Below are 22980 nucleotides of genomic sequence, written 5' to 3' on the forward strand. Positions count from 1 at the left end.
GAGCATTGTCAAGATCCCGAATAGGAAACTCTTGACGGAGAAGATGTAGTAAAGTAGTAATGCCATTTTGATCACTACTATTTATTAATATATCATCCACATAAATCAAAACAAATATTGAAAATTCCTCATTAAATTTGTAGAATAGGGAAGAGTTTATTTTTGAGCCAAAAAATCCCTGAGTATGAAGCCAAGTAGATAGACAATGAAACTATGCATGAGGTGCTTGTCGAAGACCATATATAGACTTCAGAAGTTGACACACATGTGTTGAAAGTTGCAGGTGGATGAATCCAGGAGGTTACTCCATATAAACAGTTTCTTCAAGGTGTCTATGAAGGAAAGCATTGGAAACATCTAATTGGCGTATTGGCCAATTGGAGCTTACAGCTATAGATAGTAGCAATCTGATAGTTGTAATTTTGATGACTGGACTAAAAGTATCATTGAAGTCAATACCTGACTGTTGATTAAAACTTTTAGCAACAAGGCGAGCTTTGTAACGTTCAATAGAACCATCTGCACGATACTTAATTCGATAAATCTATTTAGAGCCCACAATATTCATAGATGGGGTACGAGGGACTAAGCTCCAGGTTGCATTATGAAGAAGAGTATCAAATTCTATAGCCATCGCAGAATGCTAATTTGGATCTTTGACTGCCTGTGTAAAACTAGAAGGTTCAACAAAATTTGAAGAAGCAATAAGAGTACGTGGAAGAGGATAACGAGTGGAAACATGTTGACACCATGCATAAATATCGCTTAGAGGAAGCATCCGTCGAGGAATATCATCATCAGAGCTACTCGGAGATGAGTGGTCAAACGGATGAGAATCAGAACTAGAGAGTGGATTACCACTAGCCGCCGAGTCTACAGAAACTTGTGGAGATGGAGTAGGACCCAAGATACCATCCCCCCTTATACTTTCAATTTATCCTGATGAATCAATATGTGAGGCTTCTAGTATATTGCTTGGTGATATTAGATAGTGGCCTTGATTATCTGAAGGAGAATCTGAGATATCAACTGCAAACGGAAATAGAGATTCATCAAAAATAACATACCGAGAAATATATATTCGACTGGTCGAAATATAGAGGAAACGGTACCCATGATGTAAATTACAATAACCAAGGAAAACACATTGTAAAGAGTGAGGGTTTAACTTGTGCTTAGAGTAAGGTCATAACTAAGGATAACATGCGCAACTAAAGATACAAAAGAAGGAGTAATTTGAAAGACAATTATAAAGTCTTTCCAAGGGACACTTATTTTGAAGTAGTGGAGTGGGTAAATGATTGATAAGGTAGATTGCGGTTTGGACGGCATCATCCTAAAATTTAAGTGGAATCAAGGTATGATTAAGAAGAGCTAAGACAGTTTCAACCACATGATGATGCTTTCTCTCGGCGGATCTGTTTTGTTCAGGAGTGTAGGGACAAGAGACTCGATGGATGATGCCAGAGGAAGTAAGATGATGATGAAGTGCTTGATACTCTCCACCCCAATCAGAATGAAGGGACAGGATTTTAAGATCAAAATAGCGCACAACTTGTTTTTGAAAGCGACAAAAAATATCAAAGAGATCAAACTTTCTTTTCATAGGAAAAATCCAAGTAAATTTGCTGAAATTGTCAATAAAAATAACATAATAAAGAAAATCTTGATTAGATAGAATAGGAGCAGGATCTCATACATTAGAGTGAATAATTTCTAAAAGAAAACTAGAAGTGCGAGAAGAAGACACATAAAAGGTAATTTATGAGATTTTGCTTTCATGCAAGTTTCGCATAAATGAGAAGAGGAGGCTAAAGAAATTGGTAAACCATACTGGTTAATGATATTCTGAACAACACGTAGAGACGGATGACCAAAACGTGCGTGCCAAGAGAATTTATCAGTGTGTTATCCAACAAACACATTAGTATAGGTGGGCTGAAGATGATAAAGACTATCTTTAATATTTCCTCGAAGTAGAATATTTCCTATTGTGGGATCCTTCACAAGACAATGATGAGGATGAAATTCAAAGAACACATTATTATCAAGAGCAAACTGACGGACGAAAAGTAAATTTTTAATAATAGAAGGAACATGAAGAGTGTTGCGCATGCGAAAAGTACGACCACATGAGTGAAAAGATGTGTTTCTAATGTGAGTAATTTGCAAACCTAAGCCATTACCTATTTGCACCATGTCAGGTCCATTATAAGGCGAAACTTGTGTGAGAATATTATATTTCGGTGTAACATGATGAGTTGCTCCAGAATCCGGATGTCATCCTGAGTTCTCAAGAGTCGATGAAACTATATTAGGAGAGATAGAATGTGAGAGTGCTCTAGTATGAGATGACTGGGCTATAGAATGCCAAAAAGGTGGTGGTCGATTTGAAGATGCATACTCTTCTTGTGAAATAGTTGTTTGTCCCAATGCTACAGGACCACCAGCAAAATTTGGGTCAAATCTTTTAGGGCATTGAATAACAATATGTCCAACTCTGAGAGAAATTTGACATCTTCTCCGACTATAAGACCAATCTGTTGGGTTTTTCGGGCCGCGAAAACCGCTTTTCGCGTCGCGGAAACCCCGAATCGCCCAAGCTACGGATCTCGTGCAAGGTAAAACCGAACGAAAATACGAGTACGAGTTTGAAAAACTTTAATCTACAGTAGATCTACATAAGGATAAACCATTTATACCTTTGATGCGATGCCCTTCGCGTTCCCGCTCGTCCAAATGATGCCGGATCTCAAGAGCCGGTCCTCTAGAAGTATCCACACGGACACACTAGATGGAAATGACCAAAAACCAAGGTGTGCTAGCACCTATGTGGTTCGGCCAAGGGAGGAGAGGGAGAGGGAGAGCTTGAGAGGGAGAAGGAGGAAGATGCACACAAGTGAATGAAAAATGAATTTCTTCACCCAAAACAAAGTGGCCGGCCACATTTCAAATTTCACATTAATTGCATTAATTGCAATTAATATGAAACCATAAAATCACATTAATTGCATTAATTGCAATTAATATGAAACCATTAAGAGAGTGGCTTTGTCACTTCCATGAGGTGGCACCCATGATGATGTGGAACATCATTATTGGTCCACCTAATGCCAACTCACCAATGAGGTGGCAAAAGGTCAAGTCAAAATTGACCTTTGGTCTTCCTTCTCAAGTCAAGTCAAACTTGACTCAATCTCTACCATGGTGGATCTAATCCAACCATTTGATTCGAGCCAACTTAATATAATGAATCTAATTCATTAAATTAAATTGATTCAATGAGTCAAAATCTAAATTAGACTCATTTAACACATGAATCAACTTGAGTCGAACTCAAGTTAGCCCAATTAGGATTACTCTTAATCCAATTTGATTCATCAAATGAATCTAATCCTCTTGGTTCATCATATGAACCTAATCTCCACCTAATTGTCCTAAGTGTGTGACCCTATAGGTTCTTGTAACGTTGGCAATGCCCTAAACCCATTTAGGAGCATAAGTAATGAGCGGTATCTAGCAACACATCATTACTACCCAAGTTACAAGAATGTCGAGATCCGACATCACCTTGTGACTACCAATTGTGACTACTCACAAAATAATGACAAGTGTCCTTCTATCCTAGACATCTAGATTGATCAATATGAGGCATAGACCGTGTCATCCTCTAATCAATCTAAATCTTGAACTCCAAGTAGACTCACTCGATCAAATGAGCTCAATATCTAATGTTGACTCATTTGGGCATGGCCATGCACTTAGTGGTCTCACTCTATCAAGAATACCGATGTCGCTCCCGTCATATGGGAGGGATAGATCCCATCTACATCACTCACATCCCTCTACATAATTCGTTATATACCCAGTAATCGCCTTTATAGTCCACCCAGTTACGGGTGACGTTTGACGAAACTAAAGTATATAACTCCTTATGTAGGGATCCATGGTGACTTCAGGTCTAAGGACTAATAGTCATACTAATAGCCACATGAGAAAGTATATGACACTCATATAACGATCCATGATACTTTCTCATGGCGGGTCATTCAGTATACATTCTCTAATGCATACCCATGTGTCAGCTTGATATCTCTATATCCATGACTTGTGAGATCAAGTCATCGAGCTGACCTACATGCTAGTCTTATTGTATTAACATTGTCCCTGAATGCTAATACTCGACTAGGAATGATTTAGAGTAGTGTTCCCTATATCATCTCACTATCGATTCAACTAATCGATTGATATAGGTATGAACCTTCTACTCAAGGACGCTATTATACTTAGTCTATTTGGCACTAATATAAATAAGTATAATAACCAAACAAATGCCTTTATTAATATACAAGAATATGATATACATGAGTCCATACAATCATCAAATGATTGGCTCTAGGGCTCTAACTAACACAATCAAATCTTCTAGAACAATGAATACCAGTATGACCAATGATGTGACAAATTTGACACTGGTCTAACCTTTGCTTTTGGCCACCTTGATGACGTTGAGTATCAAACATTGAAAATAAATAACTAGTCCCTTGATAGTAATAGACCTTGCTGGAAGAATTTTTGACGGCTGGAAATAATACTTGGCACTGGAACCTTGCTGTCCAACGAAAGCGACAAATCAGAAGCTTGATGGACGGTGACGACCACTTGTTGTGGGTGGCAGAGTAACTTTTCGACGGCGATAAGAAAGCAGAGGATTTTCTGCGTTGACTTAGACAACTATCGATGGTGAATAGAAGCACTTGCTTGCTACGATTAATGTTGTCGAAGTTGCCACCATCGATAAAAAAGAGTTGTTGATGAAAGGAGAAGAAAAGTTGTTATTGCCGAAGTTACCGCACTATAGACGATGATATCAAACCTCGATGTAGAAATTCCTGTAGCTGCTGTAACAAAAATTCGAAAGAGGAAAATTAAGAGGAAAAGAAGATGACTATGATATCATGTTGAAATCAATAGGTAGAGGAAAGAAATAATATAAAGTTTTTTGATAATCTTATTACTAAAGCCAATAGACTTATTTATATAAATTGTCCAAAATAATAATGGAAAGATTAAATAAGACATACAATCATAATAATTATAAACATAGTAATATAATAGACTTGGAAATATGATTTTTCCTATTTGATTTATGTCTATCTTGATTGTGTGCCAAATATAATAAATCTCAATTGATTGAAATCAATTAGAGTTTATTTTCATTATTGTCATTAGTATGAGCCAATGAAAGGACCAGATCTGACAACTGTCTATTCACTAAGTACTCAGTGTTTGAAGGAGACACCCAGGAGACCAGATCTAACAAACATTTGACGACCTCTCCATTCATCTGGTGCAATGTTTCGAAGTATTCACAATCGTTGTACACATTTTCTAGGAAAAATGACCTCATCAATAAGGCGGTTATGTTGCCTCTTTATTCACATGCCACTCACGTGTTTTTAGCAGGCCAACGTAGGCATGGGCCTGACCCAAGGATGAGGAAATGAGGTCGATATTGAATGACCTTGAGGATAAATGAAGTTGAGGTCAAAGTAGAGAGGATGTCAGGATTTGAGGCTGAGACCGGGATGATGTTAGCGACTGAAGCTGAGACAAGGGTGATGTTGGCAATTGATATTGAGACATGGAAGATGTTGGGAACTAAGGCTAAGACATGAATGATATTGGGATTAGAGGCTGAGGATAAGGCATGAATGATGTCGAGATTCGAAGTTGGGGCATGAATGATATCGGGATCTAAGGTTGAGACATAGATAATGTCGGCGACAAAGGCAGAGACAGGGGCGATGTTGGCTACTGAGATTAAGACATGAAGGATATCGGGATCTGAGGCTGAGACATGGATGATGTCGAGATTCGATGATGGTGCATGGATGGTTCCGGGATCTGAGGTTGAGACATGGGTGATAGAGGCCGAGACATGATGATGTCGACGATTGAGACTGAGACATGGATGATGTCGGGATATGAGACTGAGACATGGATGATGTCAGAATCCGATACTCGAGCATAAATGACACTGAAATCTAAAGCCGAGACAAGAGGATTTTGACGACTAATGCCTGGGCGTGGAGCATGTCGAGATCTGGGCCAAGCTAGGGGTGATATTTATGACTAAAACCGAGATGTAATAGCTGATTTATCCTTGATAAACTCAAATCTTGGGAGTGAGTATATTGAACGAGTTCAACTGGACTCGAGTCCCTCGAGTCCCTTTTAGACTGTGAGTCACCTCTACACCAATTTAATTTTGATTGACACTTCAGTATAATTTTTAACCACTTGAGACACGCGAGGACTGCAAGATTCCGCCCCATCACCAAGTGAACCTTGATGGACGTGACTTAAACTAAAAGCAACGTGGTGTAATCAAAATGGAATATTACGATGTTGAAAAATTAAGGAACATCCAAGTTTTTAATAGCGACACTAAATTGCCGAGGATACACGAGAAATCCCATGCCATTTATATTCTTAGAACAAACAGATTCTTTCTACCTAGGAAAAGCTAAACCTTTACGCTTTTATCAAGACCACCAGAAATTTGATATTATACAGCCACACATTTAATTGAAAACGCTATTTTTTTTTTTTTTTTTTGTTTTTGAGAAGGAAGAAAAGAAAAGAGGCACGCATCCACTGATTTTCAATCTACTTAGTGTGCCACCCAGTCCACAGGAACAATCTTATCAAAGCTTCTGATTTTTTTTTTTTTGGTTCAGTTGAATTGGACAGATATTACCAGTCTAGTTCTGATTTAAAGAAGGGCAAAAGCTTTCCAAGTCCTTCAGTCTCCCCTGTTCCAATGGACCCTGAGGCACCTCTCGCCGGCCCAGCAAAGCAGAGGGCCTACGTGACGTTCCTCGCTGGCGACGGAGACTACGTGCTGGGCGTGGTGGGGCTGGCGAAGGGCCTGAGGAAGGTGAGGAGCGCCCACTCGCTGGTGGTGGCCATGCTGCCCGACGTGCCGGAGCCACACCGCCAGTTGCTCCGAGCGCAGGGTTGCGTCCTCCGTGAGATCGAGCCCGTGTACCCGCCGGAGAACCAGGTGCAGTTCGCCATGGCCTACTACGTCATCAACTACTCCAAGCTGCGCATCTGGAACGTGAGTAGCAACCAATTACGTTAGCTTAGTTCTCCGCTTAATGCTCACCGGGAACTTATCTGTTCACTGCTCGATCGCAATTGCAGTTTGTGGAGTACAGCAAGATGATCTATTTGGACGCAGACATCCAAGTTTACGACAACATAGATCATCTCTTCGACCTCCCCGACGGCTACTTCTACGCAGCGATGGACTGCTTCTGCGAGAAGACATGGAGCCACTCTCGACAGTACTCCATCGGTTACTGTCAGCAGTGCCCCAACAAGGTCGCATGGCCTGCAGACATGGGATCCCCTCCTCCATTCTACTTCAATGCCGGCATGTTCGTCTCTGAACCAGCTCGATCGACGTACGAAACACTACTCGAAACTCTCAGGATAACTCCTCCAACTCCCTTTGCAGAGCAGGCGAGTCTTAAATAATTCGACTGGTATTATGAATCTAAGTTTTTTTTGGTAACTCTGTTTCTGACTTCATTTTGGCAGGACTTCTTAAACATGTTTTTTGAGAAAATCTACAAGCCAATTCCACTCGCTTACAATCTGGTGTTGGCCATGCTGTGGCGTCACCCTGAGAATGTCAAGCTTGAGGAAGTCAAAGTAGTTCACTACTGTGCTGCAGTAAGTTCTGCATTAAATTATGCATATATAGGCATGACTGTGCTTGTGTGAGCTTACATATTTGCTTCATGTGATCATGAATTCATGATAGGGTTCAAAGCCATGGAGGTACACAGGGAAGGAAGCTAACATGGATAGGGAGGACATCAAGATGTTGGTAGCAAAATGGTGGGATATCTACAATGACGAGGGACTTGATTTTAAAGCAGAAGATGTTGCCGCAGGAGGAGAGAGCTATTTGAAGACTTTCTCCATCAAGTCCGTCACGTCAGAAAACAAAGTAAACTACATCTCTACGCCCTCTGCTGCCTAGTTACCACAAGAGAAAGGAGGGAAAACACAAAAAAGATATACCATTTTAATTAACTATTGTAGCATGCATTTGGCCTTCTACTCTGTTCTAGTAGATGTTAAGTAGCCTTCATCGCTCAATTCCTGGGGATCCTAGTGTTTTGGCTGTTTTTGATACCCAAATATTGAGGATGCTGATTGCTCAGCTTGTACCAAGCTTTGGATTCCCTGTCAATCACTAGCTTATAATTGGAATTTGTGTCGTTGCGGAAAGTTGTGGAGAAGCTTTTTAGCAGTCCATTTTGCATTTTGCATTTTGCATTTTGCATTTTGCATTTTGCTAAACGTAAAGTGCCATGTGGTCAATACGAAGTCAAAGTCAGGTTAAAATGTGGTCAAAATCAACATAAAACTTCTCTTTGACTCCAGAGTCTCCCTGACTCCAGGCCATCCCGAACCAGTGCCGCTCTTGATTTCGTGTTGGGCCAGGCTCCATGCATCCCGGGTCAGTGCTGCTTCTGGCTCCATACCACTTTTGACTCCAGGTTGACAATCCTGGTGAGGTAGTGGCTCCAGACAGCCCAACTATGCGTCGCGCCCAGATCTAGGCCACTCTCACTCTGGGCCACTTACGACTCCAGATCGCCCTGGCTCCACGTCGTCCTTGACTCCGAGCCGCTCCTGTTGCTGTGTCATTTCAGACTCCACAGGCAAGACGTTGAATTGTGCTCGTGGAAGATACGTGTAACATGACTATTTTCTTTGAAGAAGATGGAAAAATACAATTATTTATTTTAGAAAATATGGATAACATAGGTGCAAATCTTGAAGCATGTGGAGAATGTAAGAATGCAGCTACAACTCTATAAGAGGTCATCCATTCCTATGGGCGAAGGTATGTGCACATACACCTTGGCTTGGAGAAACCTCTACTCTTCTTCGTCTTCGGCATTCTTCCGTTGAAGACTTGTAAGTCAGAGTGGCTGAGCCTGAGAACCCCGGTTCTCAGCTATTATTGTAATAGTCTTCTCCCTATTCTCTTTTCTCTCTTAGCTCCAATGGATGCCTCTACAAATCCTTGCGGTTCTTGGGTGATCGACGACTTAGTCAACCTCAACGCCAACTTACAGGTGGTTTATCCTGTTGGGGAGCTTGATATGGTGCGTGCTAAAATATGTTTCAGAAAACATGCACAACGAAAATAAAAATATAATAATTTCTAATTATTGCATCACACACACCACATGCATGCAAGGATACAACACGGTAAGACATGATCATAAAATAAAATTTCCTAAAATAACTTTTACTCTATGTATACCGGATGGATGATGCAAAGTGGAAAGAGCATCAACTAGCAAATCCAACGGAGATTGTCTCTGTTGGTTGCTACTCGGAATGTTGTACTGGTTCCTCTGTACAAAAATTTTGTACAAGTCCTGAACCTTTCCTAACAACCTATTGTGTTCTTTAGAAATTAAATTTGGAATCGCAAACAGAACTTAACATTATTGATTCCAAATTCAACTTATCTGTTCTTAAAGGTTTAGACTTGGATCGCAAATGATGCTTAACATTATTGATCCAAATCCACCTATGTTACAAATTCGATTAAATATTTATTTCAGAGATCGACTTCCAGATTAAACATGGCGAGGCACTAAGCCTTCTTGGGTATGGGATCATCCACCACTTCCTAGACAAAGCCTTTCAACGAAATTCAATATTTAATCCCCTTATAGTAACCCTAGGTTTAATCATTAAGAATAATCGAATCATTAGATCGAAAAAACAAAAGAAATACAAAATCGAATCATAAATTCGAAACCTAGAATAGTTAGCCTCTTGTGTTTGGTATTTCAAAATTCATACAAAGAAAACTAGTATGATGCGGAATAAAACTGCTAGTTATACATTTCTTTGTAAGCAACAACCTCTTGATCTTCTATTATATTCCTCTTCTTTTCTTAGACGTCGTGTGAGCGACGATCTACCAAGAAGAAAACCACCAAAGCCTTCTTTGCTTCTAAGTTTCGGCCACCACCACAATTCTCCAAGGGATGCTAGAAAACAATGCCTTCTTTCTCTACTTCTTCACCTCCAAGCTACCGACCACCAAGAGCTCCACAAGAGATGATGCCGCCGGCCACAATGAAGAAGAGAAAGAGAAGAGGTAGGGCCGACCACCAAGGATGGAGGAGAGGAACAATAGAATAGGTTGTGTATCTCATGAAGGCACCCTTGCCCCCTCTTTTATATTCCTTGGTGAATCCAAAAAAGGAAAGTTTTATAACAAAAAATAAAACTTCATTTTATTCCTCTCTATGGCCGACCACTATATGTTTAAACAAACAAGGAAAGATTTTAAACACGTGATCGCCAGCTCCTCCACAGCTCTCTACAAGCACGTGATCGCCAGTTCTTGAAGGTTCTTGGAGGCTTTCCAAGTCAAGAGGCGGATCTATTGCAAGAGGAAGAAGTTAGGGTTAGGGTTTTTACTGCACATCTTGTAAGCTTTTGCTTAACTTGTATTTCCCTTTCTTCTTCTTGTACTGAGAGTCTTGTAGGGCTTCTCCGCCCTCGGTAGTTACCGAAAAGGAGTGTTTCATAGTGGAGGGTGCGTGCGTGGTGTGGATCCTTGGATTAGTCACCTCCTTTGGAGGTGGATACCAAGTAAAATCCTAGTGTTAGCGTGGTTGTATTTGTTTCTGTATTTTCCGCTGCATATCCTTGAAGAAACAAGCAACGCCAAGCGACGAGCACGCAACGAGCTATTCACCCCCCCTCTAGCTACTTTTGGTCCTAACAAGTGGTATCAGAGCGAGGCCGCTCTTCACCGGAATCATCGCCGGAAGGGTCAAGCATATCAAGAAAAGCTAGAGGGTGAAGAAGTTGGAGCAAATTCTTCAAGTTCAAGACTTTATCAAGCTCAACTTTAAGATGCAATTCCAAGATGGGCTTGGATTTGACACAAGGGTGGCTCCACCATACACTTCTACGAGTTTCGATTCTTGGAAATCAAGAACCGAAAATTTTCTTATGATGGAGATAGAGCAATGGTTTGCTCTAATGGAAGGCTTCAAGGCTCCAAGAAATTCAAAGGGCAAAGTTCTAAAGAAAAGCAAATGGAGCCCGGAGCAAGTCCAAAGGTGCGAGGCAAATGACAAAGTGACCAAGCTTTTGGTCAATTTATTGCCAAGCACCATCCTTTGCAAAATTGGAGAATTTGAAGATGCAAAGGACTTATGGAGCAAATTGGTCAAGCTTCATGAAGAGATCCCCTCCACTGTACAAGAGGAAGCTTCTACCTCCGGATCCAAAGAAAAAGATGCCACCCCTACAAGCAAAGGTATAAATAATTCAATTAATAATAAAAATCATATTATATGCTTTGAATGTAGGGAACATGGGCACTACAAGAGCAAGTGCCCTAAATTAGCCAAGAAGAAGGGCCAAGTGGCACAAAAGGGCAAGGTGAAGCCCAAGGAGACCATCCCCAACACAAAGAAGAGCAAGGAGCATATTATATGCTTCTCTTGCAATCAAAAGGGGCATTATCGTAGTCAATGCCCCAAGGGGAAGAAGAGGGTCAAGGCTCAAGGAGGCACTAGTCAAGGGGCAGCCTCCAAGGTAAAGAAGAAGGTAACATTTATTGAGCCTACTCCTTTACATTATGGTAAAAAGCATGATAGGTCTAACTTTTATCATTTTAATGCAATTTACCATAAGAATAGAAAGCATGAGGGCTTTAAGGAAAAGCATGTGGCCCTACATGCTAAGACTATCACTCCTAGGGTTAGGAATGTAGGTAAAAGTCTAGGCAATAACTCTAAGGATTTTAGATACAAGCCTAGAAACCAAAATGCTCATGGACTTAATGAAAAACCAAATTCTAAGGATTTAATGATAGAAAATCAAGTCTTGAGATCAAGACTTGATAAAATGGAAAAGACCCTAAAAGGATGGAAAATATCCTAAAAGGGCAAAGTGAGCAAAACCTAGGGCTAGGAAAGTCAAAGCCATCAAATAGCCATAGAGGTTTGGGATACAAACCAAAGGCTAAGAAGGATGTGCCTAGTTATCATAGGGTTCCATATAGTTATGGAACAAACCCTAGGTTTAGTGGTCAAGTCAAGAATACTAGGGAAGTCATCCCTAAGAGTATTTTTGCAACCAAAGTGACTAAGACTTCTAAGAAGTCTAAGAAAGTCACTAACAAGGTCACAAGGGAGGCTATCCCTAGGGTTGACCTAGAAAATGTGACCAAGGCTTCTAAGAAGCCCAACAAGGTCACTAGGAAGGTATCTAGGAAGTTATCCTAGTGAGTACCTAGAGCATCCAAGGAGCACCAATAGGTGTTGGGTTCCTAGGAGCATCTTCTCTATCCCATAAATGGGTTAGAGTGTCAACTCCAATTAGAAGGGTAGTTAACCCAACTTTGAGGAAATTGACACTCAAGGAGCATTTTCAAGGTTTTTGTTAACCTTTGAAAATGAAATGGAACTATTATTTACTTCTTGAAAGAGTAAAATGTGCCTAGTGGTGAAAATTTGATTTGAATCTTAAAAGGCACATATTGGGAAATTCATAAGAGCTACCAAGTTGGGATTTTGGTATGTTCTTAGGAAATTTAAGGCAATCCGGGCCTTAACTTTAAAGTGCTACTCTTGTGGAAAAATGAAATATGCCAACATTTGAGGAATATGCTTAATTTCAATTGGCATAAATTAATCAAGGGAATTAGAAATGCCAATTTAGGTTTTGGCGTTTTCGTGACGCACTTAAGGGCAATCTAGGATTAAGTTGTAAGTTTAGCTAAGGTTTTAAGGATACTTAGATAGTTAATCTAGGTATATTTTATTTATGCTAAATCTTGCCATGATTGTTTGCCCATCATATGCCATGACATCATGTCTACTTTTGCATTCATGACTTATTATGAAAAATACAAAAATACCATGTCATGACATTCATACATCATGTAATTATAGGATATTTTCTTTTGAAAATTATTTCTTTTTGATGTATGTCATAACATTATCATGCATTAAGTTTAATTCCTTGTAATTAAGGACAAAAGGCATTTAACAACACTTATTAACAAGTGACATCCTAGGTGGGTGTCTAATATCTCCAAAATGCCTAGATAGATATGCATGATCCCTAGATTAGGGCAAAACCAAAATCTACATCTCACAAAGACCTATAAGATGACTTGTATGTGTTTTAGTGCACATTAGATACAAGTGAGATGTTAGGATGATGAACAAAACTCAAGATGTTGATTTAGTGCATTCTTTTGAGTTTTAGTTTCATCAAAACACATAGATATGTGTTTTCCCATCATTGGGAAAGCTAATGTACAAGTCATGTGCATTATGCCCAAGGAACATGGTGGGATATTGGTTTTGAAAAAGTTTTTAAAATGATTTTGGAAAACCTTGGTGAAGGCTATCTTTTGATAGTAATCACCATCGAATAGTTAAACACAAACTTGAAGAAAACACTAAAGTTTTTGCAAGTTTTCAAGTTTGTGTCAATCTTTGAAAAGATGATGTATTTTCATAGAAAACTATTTTTCCTTGATAATATATGCCCTAAACAATGTCTACACGAAATTTCATAATTTTTGGATTTTTTTTGAATTTTCTAGGGGTTTCTGAAGTTGACTGAAATGGAATTTCAGCAACTATCAGACTTCAATCGATCGCCGGATCGATTGAGAGCAAGATCTCGCGAACAGAAGCTTCCTGGATCGATCCACCGATCGATCCAGTTCTGAATCGATCAGTGGATCGATTCAGAAAGGTTCAATCGATTGGAACCCAACTCCAATCGATCCAAGTTGCTGATTTTGGCTGGGAAAGCCTGATTTCAGCACTTTGAACCTATTTTAGTCTAGGTAACCATTCCAAACCCTTAAAATACATTTGTACACATAAAAAGGGTGTTTTCGTGTTGAAAACAAGGATGGAATGGTTAAGGAAGACTTCATTGAAGTTTAGGTTGAGGTTTGTTTCAAATTTTGAACATTTGAACCTCAAAACTTCTAAATCTGGGTTTCCTAAAGGTTTAGGGATTCCAAGTCATTGTTGGTGCAATGACAGAAGTTACCACCATGTCTTTAGGGGGAGGGACTCTTTAAAGACATGAAAATTATTTTTCATAAACCTTGGAAGGTGGTTAACCTTCATTAGAGAGAATGCTCATGGATGAGCAGTTGAACTTGAAATGGGGAGTGGATATCCTCATTATTTCAAGTGGGAACTCAAGGGGGAACTCAAGTGGTTAGAAAATGCTCAAGGTTGGGTATTTGTCTACATTGAGGGAGAAGTTAAGGATAAATGAAGGGTATGGGACCTTCATTATTGTGTTGATCACAATGAGTGAAGTTGTGATCACGATGAGCAACTCTTCAGGGGGAGAGTCTTCAACAGATGAAGTTGTTGAAGTGTGCCCAAAATTGGAGCATAGGTTGATGTGTGTCCAAAGACGGGTTGATGTATTTTATTAGTAGGGGGTTGATGTGTGCCAATAGGGGGAGAATGAAAGGAAGTAAGTTAGGTTTTCATTACCTAGAGGGAGTTTGCCCTCTTAGGGGGAGAATGAAAAGCTTAACTTATGTGTTCATTACCTAGTGGCATGAAGAAGGAGGCTATAGGATTAGCCTAACTTACATGTGGGATTGTAAGTGTTATTGTGGTATTGTCAAACATCAAAAAGGGGGAGATTGTTGGTGCAACATCCCTCAGGTCAAGGTTGACCTGGTTAACCAAGCTGAGTCTTGGTTTGGGTTTAGATGTTTGACAATAAGATATTGAACGAAGAAGAGTCAAGTAGGTCAAGGTTGACCGGATACTTGACTGGGAAGTCCTAACTGGCAAGTTAGGCAGAAGGAAGTCCTAGTGAGTGAAGCTAGGCAGAAGGAAATCCTAGTGAGTGAAGCTAGGTGAAAGTCCTGGTGAGTGAAGCCAGGTGAAAGTCCTAGTGAGTGAAGCTAGGCAGATGGAAAGTCCTAGTGAGTGAAGCTAGGCAGATGGAAAACCCTAGTGAGTGAAGCCAGGTGAAAGTCCTAGTGAGTGAAGCTAGGCAGATGGAAAGTCCTAGTGAGTGAAGCTAGGCAGATGGAAAACCCTAGTGAGTGAAGCTAGGTGAAAGTCCTGGTGAGTGAAGCCAGGCAAGGAAGGAAATCCAGATGGATCAAGGATGATCGGACATCTGGTGTTGGGAAGTCCAAGTAGGTCAAAGGATTGACTGGATACTTGGCAAGGAAGGAAGTCCAGATGGGTCAAGGTTGACCAGACATCTGGTGGAAGTCCAAGTAGGTCAATGGAGTGACCGGATACTTGGCACGACGAGTAAAAGTCCAAGTGGGTCAAAGGGATTGACCGGACACTTGGTGGGGAGTCCTAGCAGGTCAAGGGAGTGACCGATGCGAGGCATGATGTACCAACAGTCAAGGTTGACCGGATGTTGGTTAGAGGTTTGGGACTTGGTTTTGGGCAAAACCAAGGTTTCGATCGATCCGTGGATCGATCAGCCGTGGATCGATCGGTGGATCGATCCGCATTCTTCTCAGAAGCTCGGATCGATCCGTGGATCGATTCAGAGGTCCCGATCGATCAGCCGATCGCGGCTGCTTCGCGCGATAGCGCTGGATCGATCCGTGGATCGATCGGCAGGTCTGTAGCAGGCGCTCCGGATCGATCCGTGATCGATCCAAAGCCTCCCGATCGAATAATCGAATCGATCGGGATCCGACCGCTGGCGTTTAAAGCAGCAGGCGAGCGTGGTCTTCGGCATCGCTTTACGAGCTCTTCTCAGATTCATTCCAGCTCCTCCACAGCTCTCTACAAGCACGTGATCGCCAGTTCTTGAAGGTTCTTGGAGGCTTTCCAAGTCAAGAGGCGGATCTATTGCAAGAGGAAGAAGTTAGGGTTAGGGTTTTTACTGCACATCTTGTAAGCTTTTGCTTAACTTGTATTTCCCTTTCTTCTTCTTGTACTGAGAGTCTTGTAGGGCTTCTCCGCCCTCGGTAGTTACCGAAAAGGAGTGTTTCATAGTGGAGGGTGCGTGCGTGGTGTGGATCCTTAGATTAGTCACCTCCTTTGGAGGTGGATACCAAGTAAAATCCTAGTGTTAGCGTGGTTGTATTTGTTTCTGTATTTTCCGCTGCATATCCTTGAAGAAACAAGCAACGCCAGGCGACGAGCACGCAACGAGCTATTCACCCCCCCTCTAGCTACTTTTGGTCCTAACAGAAGCGACTGACTTGAGTGCTTTAACTGAGCCAGTTCAAATTGGAAGTACGACTCAAGTTCAACAACTTGAGGAAGAAAATTCTAATTTGAAAACTCAGATTAAAGAACTCAAAGACACGTTGGAACGGTTCACCTTGGGTTCCAAGAATTTGGATCTAATTCTTGGAAAACAGTGAGCCATTTACAACAAATCCGAACTTGGATTTAAGACCAAAACAAAATATAAATCATATCTGTCTCTAGTTAATAGAAACAATAGAAACATAATTCAAGCATGGGTCCCCAAGTCCAAATTGATTAATCAAGTTGGATTTGGTCAATATTGGATCCCAAAGGATCAAATATACTACCTCGATAGGCCATATCGAGGCTATGATCCAGGGGGAGCTAATAGAAAAATAATATTAAGAACATAATTCAAATTAATATTCAAATTAAATTTGAAATTAAAATTCAAAATTCAATTCAAAATTCAAATTACAAATTCGAAATTTGAAATTAAATTAAAATTCAAAATTCAAATTATAAATTCAAAATTTGAAATTAAATTAAAATTCAAAATTTGAAATTAAATTAAAATTCAAAAAATATAATTCAAAATTCAAAATCAAATTAATAATTCAAATTCAAATTAAATTAAAATCCAAAGGAAGGCTCCAGAATAGCTGGCACCTCCGAACTTAATCTACCCGAAATGGGTAAACAAGAGTAGACTACCCGGCAGGGTAATTAAGGTTAGATAAAATGGGCTAGGTTTAACTTGACCCACAGTACTGGTGAAGTTTTTGGATGATAGTACGTTAGGGAAGCTTGGGCATCACATGTCTAGGAAGATATAACTTCGACCTGGTGCATTTGGCCAAGTGGAACTGACCGAAGCTACCCTTAAATGGATCCTAACTAGTTAGACCAAGGATTAGTATTAAGTTCAATGGGTAAGACTATTTGGAAAACCTCGAAGGCATGGTTACTTTAATGAGTTCCTTGTGACTCACCATAGCCCAGAAGTTTATCCAAAGAATGCTTATTTGTTGAACCCAAAACTAAACCTGAATCCAACACAAAGTTAAACCAAACCCTTAAATTGAACCTCAATTCATCTCACAACAATTATAGCGTTCCCTGATTGAAAATTTAGATCGGGTGAGATGACTAAGAAATTAAAATCGATTTAAAACATAATTTAAAAATTATTTTAAAAATCTTTTCAAAATTCATTTCAAAATTATTTTAAAATCTTTTCAAAATTCATTTCAAAATTATATTAAAAATCTTTTCAAAATTAATTTCAAAATTATTTGAAAAATCTTTTCAAAATTCATTTCAAAATTATTTTAAAATCTTTTCAAAATTCATTTCAAAATTATTTGAAAAATCTTTTCAAAATTCATTTCAAAATTATTTTAAAATCTTTTCAAAATTCATTTCAAAATTATTTTAAAAATCTTTTCAAAATTAATTTCAAAATTATTTAAAAATCTTTTCAAAATTAATATCAAAATTATTTAAAAATCTTTTCAAAATTAATTTCAAAATTATTTAAAAATCTTTTCAAAATTAATTTCAAAATTATTTTAAAAATCTTTTCAAAATTAATTTCAAAATTATTTAAAAATCTTTTCAAAATTCATTTCAAAATTATTTTAAAAATCTTTTCAAAATTCATTTCAAAATTATTTAAAAATCTTTTCAAAATTAATTTCAAAATTATTTTAAAAATCTTTTCAAAATTAATTTCAAAATCTTTTCAAAATCATTTCAAAATCTTTTAAAATTCTTTCAAAAATTATTTGAAAAATCTTTTCAAAATCATTTCAAAATCTTTTAAAATTCTTTTAAAAATTATTTGAAAAATCTTTTCAAAATCTTTTAAAATTCCTTAAAAAATTATTTGAAAAATAATTTCAAAATCTTTTCAAAATTAATTTCAAAATTATTTAAAAATCTTTTCAAAATCATTTCAAAATCTTTTAAAATTCTTTCAAAAATTATTTGAAAAATCTTTTCAAAATCATTTCAAAATCTTTTAAAATTCTTTTAAAAATCTTTTCAAAATCATTTCAAAATATGTTAAAATTCTTTTAAAAATTATTTGAAAAATCATTTCAAAATTCTTTTAAAAATTATTTGAAAAATCTTTTTAAAAAACATAATTTCAAAATTATTTAAAAAATTTATTTCAAAATCCTTTGAAAAATCTTTGAAAAACTTATTTCAAAATCCTTTGAAAAATATTTGAAAAACTTATTGCAAAATCCTTTGAAAAATATTTGAAAAACTTATTTCAAAATCCGTTGAATAATCTTTGAAAAACTTATTTTAAAATCCTTTGAAAAATATTTTCAAAATCCTTTGAAAAATACTTGAAAAACTTGAAAATCTTGAAAATCTTGCTCCCCTGAATTTAGTAGACTTACAAGAATATGGAATTAGCCCTTAAGGAAATGGAGATTTGAAGTTTTGAGCATGCTCATACTTTAGGGCTCTAATACCTGAACAAAACAATCTGGATAACTTAAAATCTATTTAACCTCATGCTTGGACTTAAAGACCAACTAAAATAAATAACCTAAATTAAACATTTAGCTACTCCCTCTTCATCCTAAAAATTAACAAGATCTTACTCCTATTTTTCAAAATTAAGCCTTTAAGCTAAGTACCTTTTTAAACTGAACCTACATTCTCAAAATTCATTGTTTGCAAAAGGCTTAGCTAAAGTGACTCATATAGCAACCTTCAAACTTTCTCAAACTTAGCCACCTTATAAATTTTAACTCTAAATGCTAAAATACTTTTCTAAGTTAAAAGTATTAAAAAGCATATTTCTTTACTTGCAAAATTTAACTCATGGCTTTCAAAAGACTTTTGCTAAGTAAATTGAGACTTTAAATTTCCTTACAAACAACTTGGCTCCAAAAATTAAAAAAAAAAAAAATCTAGCTAAGTTTTTTCTAACTTTAGTTAGGGATGTCTTTCTAAAAACAACTAAGTCTCAAAAGTGGCTAAAGACATCATTCGAAATAATCCATTTTAAACTTAGGTGAAAAATATTCCGTTTAACTAAGTTTCACAAGCCTTCTTCCTTCTCTCAAAAAGATTATTTTTGCTTTCAACTAATTTTTGATATATGGCAAAGGGGGAGAGTAGAAGAAAATTCAAAGAATTAAAGAAAATTGAAAGAAATTCAAATTTTAAAAAGTGAGCTTTTATTAAGGGGGAGTCTTTATATTAAGGGGGAGCTCTGCACTTAACTATCATTATGCTTGTATTTTCATGCTTATCTTTTAATGGCATTATTTTCTTAACTTTGAATTTTTGTTGCCATAATCAAAAAGGGGGAGATTGTTGGTGCAGGAAGCATCCGACGATCGAACCTAAGTTTTGATAATGGCAAAGGGATTCAAAGTTAAGATTCTCTATTATCTAACATGTTGAATGAGTGTTTCAGGAAAGTCCTAACTGCGGTTAGGCAGGTGAAAATCCTAGGGGGTGGTAACCCTAGGTGGAGAAAAGTCCTAGCTGCGGTTAGACAAAGGGAAAACCCTAGGGGGTGGTAACCCTAGGTCATAGGGGGTGGTAACCCTATGCGGAAAGTCTTGGCAGGTCGATGGCTTCAGGCAAAAGTCCTAGGGGGTGGTAACCCTAGGTGAAAAGTCCTGGTGTCGCGAACCAGGTGAAAGACTGGACTAGCCGGGGAAGCGGATGTCCAGCAGAAAGTCCAGAAGCGTCGAGTGCTGAGCAAAAGTCCAGTCGATCTGGAGGATCGACTGGCAACAGGTAAATCTCCTGAGTGGAGTAGGTGAGGACGCGTTCCCCGTAGAGGGAATAGTAGGCGTCGGGTTGACCTAGGGTTTCCGGATGGAAATCCAAAGTCAGACTCGGACAGTCCGAAGACTGTCAATTATTACTTACTATGTTTTATCAGATTCTAACATTGTCTTGCAGGGTATTTTGCTCGGACTAACCTTTGTTTGCGGGAGCCCGGAACAGGTCCGGTCGCCCGGGACCAGACTGTATCCCTGCCGCGACTTCGCCACGTGGAGCATCCTGGTTGGTTGGCCACGTCACACTCCAGGCGCCCGGAAGGGATCCAGGCGCCCGGAACCGCATATAAAAGGAGGGTTGAGGTGCATCTTCAAGGGACAACGAATTCTAAGTGATCTTTCATCAACACGCTGCTCCAAAAGACGCTCCGAAGTGCTACTACAAGTACTCGACGACCCGAAGCTTCAGAATTAGCATTTCTTGTTGTTGGTATAATTTTTGATAGCTTTTATTTGTACTCATAATTGTAATCTTTTAACGAGCTTATAGTTGTTGCCCACCGGAAGCGATCAAGGATCGCGGGCCTTCGAGTAGGAGTCGACTTAGGCTCCGAACGAAGTAAAATCGACCTGTCTCTTTGTGTTGTCTCTTTATTTTATTTCCGCTTATTCCGCTGCACGTTTTAACTCCGATAGTTTTTCGATAATCGAACGAAATAGCCACGAGCGCTATTCACCCCCCCTCTAGCGCTTCTCGATCCAACAGTTTGTATTTCTTGTGAAATCTTGTTGAGAAATTTGCTAAATTGTATGATCGAGGGGCGTTGTGACAGGGCTGCCCCGCTAACGGACATTTTAGGCGATCACCTTTAGGGGTAAAGCAAGAACCTATAAAGAAGTAGGACGGATTGATTTGCTTAACTCTATATCTTAATGTGAATTGATTAGTGATGCGTTTCTATATCGTATGACCGAGGGGCGTCGTGACAGGGCTACCCCGCTAACGAACTTCATAGGGATCATAACTTTTTGATTACTTAAGGTTTAGATGTGAGTCCTTGGTAGGTGTTTTCTGCAGAAGATAACTGGTGACTTCTTACAAAAACATTACAATTGAGGACAAGAATTGGTAGATTGCATTACATCGATGAATATCACAAAGAAACCAAAACTTCTAGAACCTTTATAAAACTAAATTTCTGCATTTAACCCTTACTTCTAATCTTTAGTTGTAAATGATCTTTTAATCGTTTGTTTAGCTAATTCGCTTTTGAGACATCTTTAGTGATTATAACCAGTTTCTGTGGATTCGATATTCTTTTATTATTGACGACGTAACCGTACACTTACGGTTCGTAACAAGTTTTTGGCGCCGTTACCGGGGACTACGTCTATAACATTAGAGAATATCATTTGAGTTAGACTAAACTTTTCTTTTCTTGTCTTACATCTAACTTGTAACTAATTTTCTAATTCTATTTTGCATTCTTTCATTACATTCTTTCATTGCATCTATTTTTTTCTTTCTTTCTCATTTCATTCATTGATCTTTAATTCTTTTTGTAAACTAAATTCTTTCTATTCTTTTCTTTTCTTTGAATCCAATTCTTTAATCTTGTTCTTGTATGCGAAGATCTAACTTTGTAGAAGATCTACTTCCTCTTGATCCTGAGATTGATAGAACATTCCATAGAAGGAGAATCTTGCAAAGACATCAAGAAGAACAAGAATAATCAAATATAGCGAATAGACCACTTAAGGATTATACATCACCTTATGCAAGAGGATTTCACTCAAGCATTACAAGACCCTTTGTTGAAGAAAATAACTTTGAGATCAAGCCCGCAATAATCAATATGGCTCAGCAAAATCAGTTTGGAGGTGGACCGCATGAAGATCCTAATCAGCATTTGGAAGTCTTCTATGAAATCTGCAGTACCATGAAAATGAACGGTGTTCCTTCAGAAGTAGTTAGATTATTACTGTTTGGGGTTTCTTTAAGAGATAGAGCTAAACAATGGTTGAATTCCTTACCTCCAAATAGCATTACCACTTGGGAGTAATGTGAGCAGCAATTCTTAGATAAGTTCTATCCTCCTAGTAAGACAGCTCATATGAGAAATCTTATTGCAAGCTTCAGACAATCCGATTCAGAATCTTTATTTGAAGCATGAGATAGATACAATAATATGCTCAGACAATGCCCACATCATGGATTAGAGAAATGGTTGGTTGTTACACATTTTTTATAATGACATAAACTATCATACTAAAGTGTCCCTAGATTCAGCTGTTGGAGGGGCACTTACGAATAAAAGTTTAGATGAAGCCGAATAAATCATTGAGAGTGTAGCACAGAATCATCATCAATGGGCAACAGAGAGAAGTGGAGGCTATTCTTATTCAAACCCAACCAAAGCATCAGGAAAATTTGATGTAAATGCAGTCACTCTAATGATTGCAAAGCTGGATGCTCTTACAAAGAAACTAGAAAATATAGAGACCGACACTAATACAGCAAATGCTATAGTTTGCTGTTGTGAAACATGTGGAAGTTCTGATCATTCTCAAGACTCATGTCCTTTGGGAGCTATCTCTGCACAAATAAACCAATTAGAGCAATGTGACGCTATCATGAGTTTTAATCAAAGGCAGAACAATCCATATTCCAACACATACAATCCTGGGTGAAAGAATCATCCTAATTTCTCTTATAGAAACAATCAAGAACAAGTACCATCCATGGGAGGCAAACAAAATTTCCAGTCAGGGCAACATAATTTTTAGCAACAACAACAATCTTCTCAAAGCTATCAGTTTTCTAAAATTGAGAAGATGCTTGAGGAAATTATCTCCAATCAAAATGAAATGAAGCAAGATATTTTGAAGCTAACTCAGAGAATGGATAATTCTGAAAA

At 38.3% G+C, this 22980-nt stretch overlaps 1 protein-coding gene and 1 non-coding gene across 2 annotated transcripts; one reads left to right on the forward strand and one right to left on the reverse strand.

Annotated features, from left to right (window-relative positions):
- The first annotated feature begins 5867 nt into the window (after positions 1 to 5867).
- On the forward strand, positions 5868 to 8310 carry LOC122024023 (galactinol synthase 1-like). Its single transcript, XM_042582554.1, has 5 exons — positions 5868 to 5886; positions 6681 to 7126; positions 7213 to 7533; positions 7612 to 7746; positions 7838 to 8310. Exons 1-5 carry the CDS (start codon positions 5868 to 5870, stop codon positions 8057 to 8059), a joined length of 1143 nt encoding a protein of 380 aa, XP_042438488.1. The 3' UTR covers positions 8060 to 8310.
- A 13863-nt stretch (positions 8311 to 22173) lies between these two features.
- On the reverse strand, positions 22174 to 22280 carry LOC121993998. The gene has a single exon (XR_006115530.1). It is a non-coding gene; the product is annotated as a small nucleolar RNA R71 (small nucleolar RNA).
- Positions 22281 to 22980: the final 700 nt, after the last annotated feature.

Source organism: Zingiber officinale, chromosome 1B (genome assembly GCF_018446385.1).
Source record: "Zingiber officinale cultivar Zhangliang chromosome 1B, Zo_v1.1, whole genome shotgun sequence".
Lineage (NCBI taxonomy): Eukaryota > Viridiplantae > Streptophyta > Magnoliopsida > Zingiberales > Zingiberaceae > Zingiber > Zingiber officinale.

Excerpts from the sequence above, each read along its gene's own strand:
- LOC122024023 (XM_042582554.1), top strand. Across the intron at positions 7,534-7,611 it reads CAACTCCCTTTGCAGAGCAG|GACTTCTTAAACATGTTTTT; the intron begins GCGAGTCTTAAA and ends TCATTTTGGCAG. Across the intron at positions 7,747-7,837 it reads TAGTTCACTACTGTGCTGCA|GGTTCAAAGCCATGGAGGTA; the intron begins GTAAGTTCTGCA and ends AATTCATGATAG.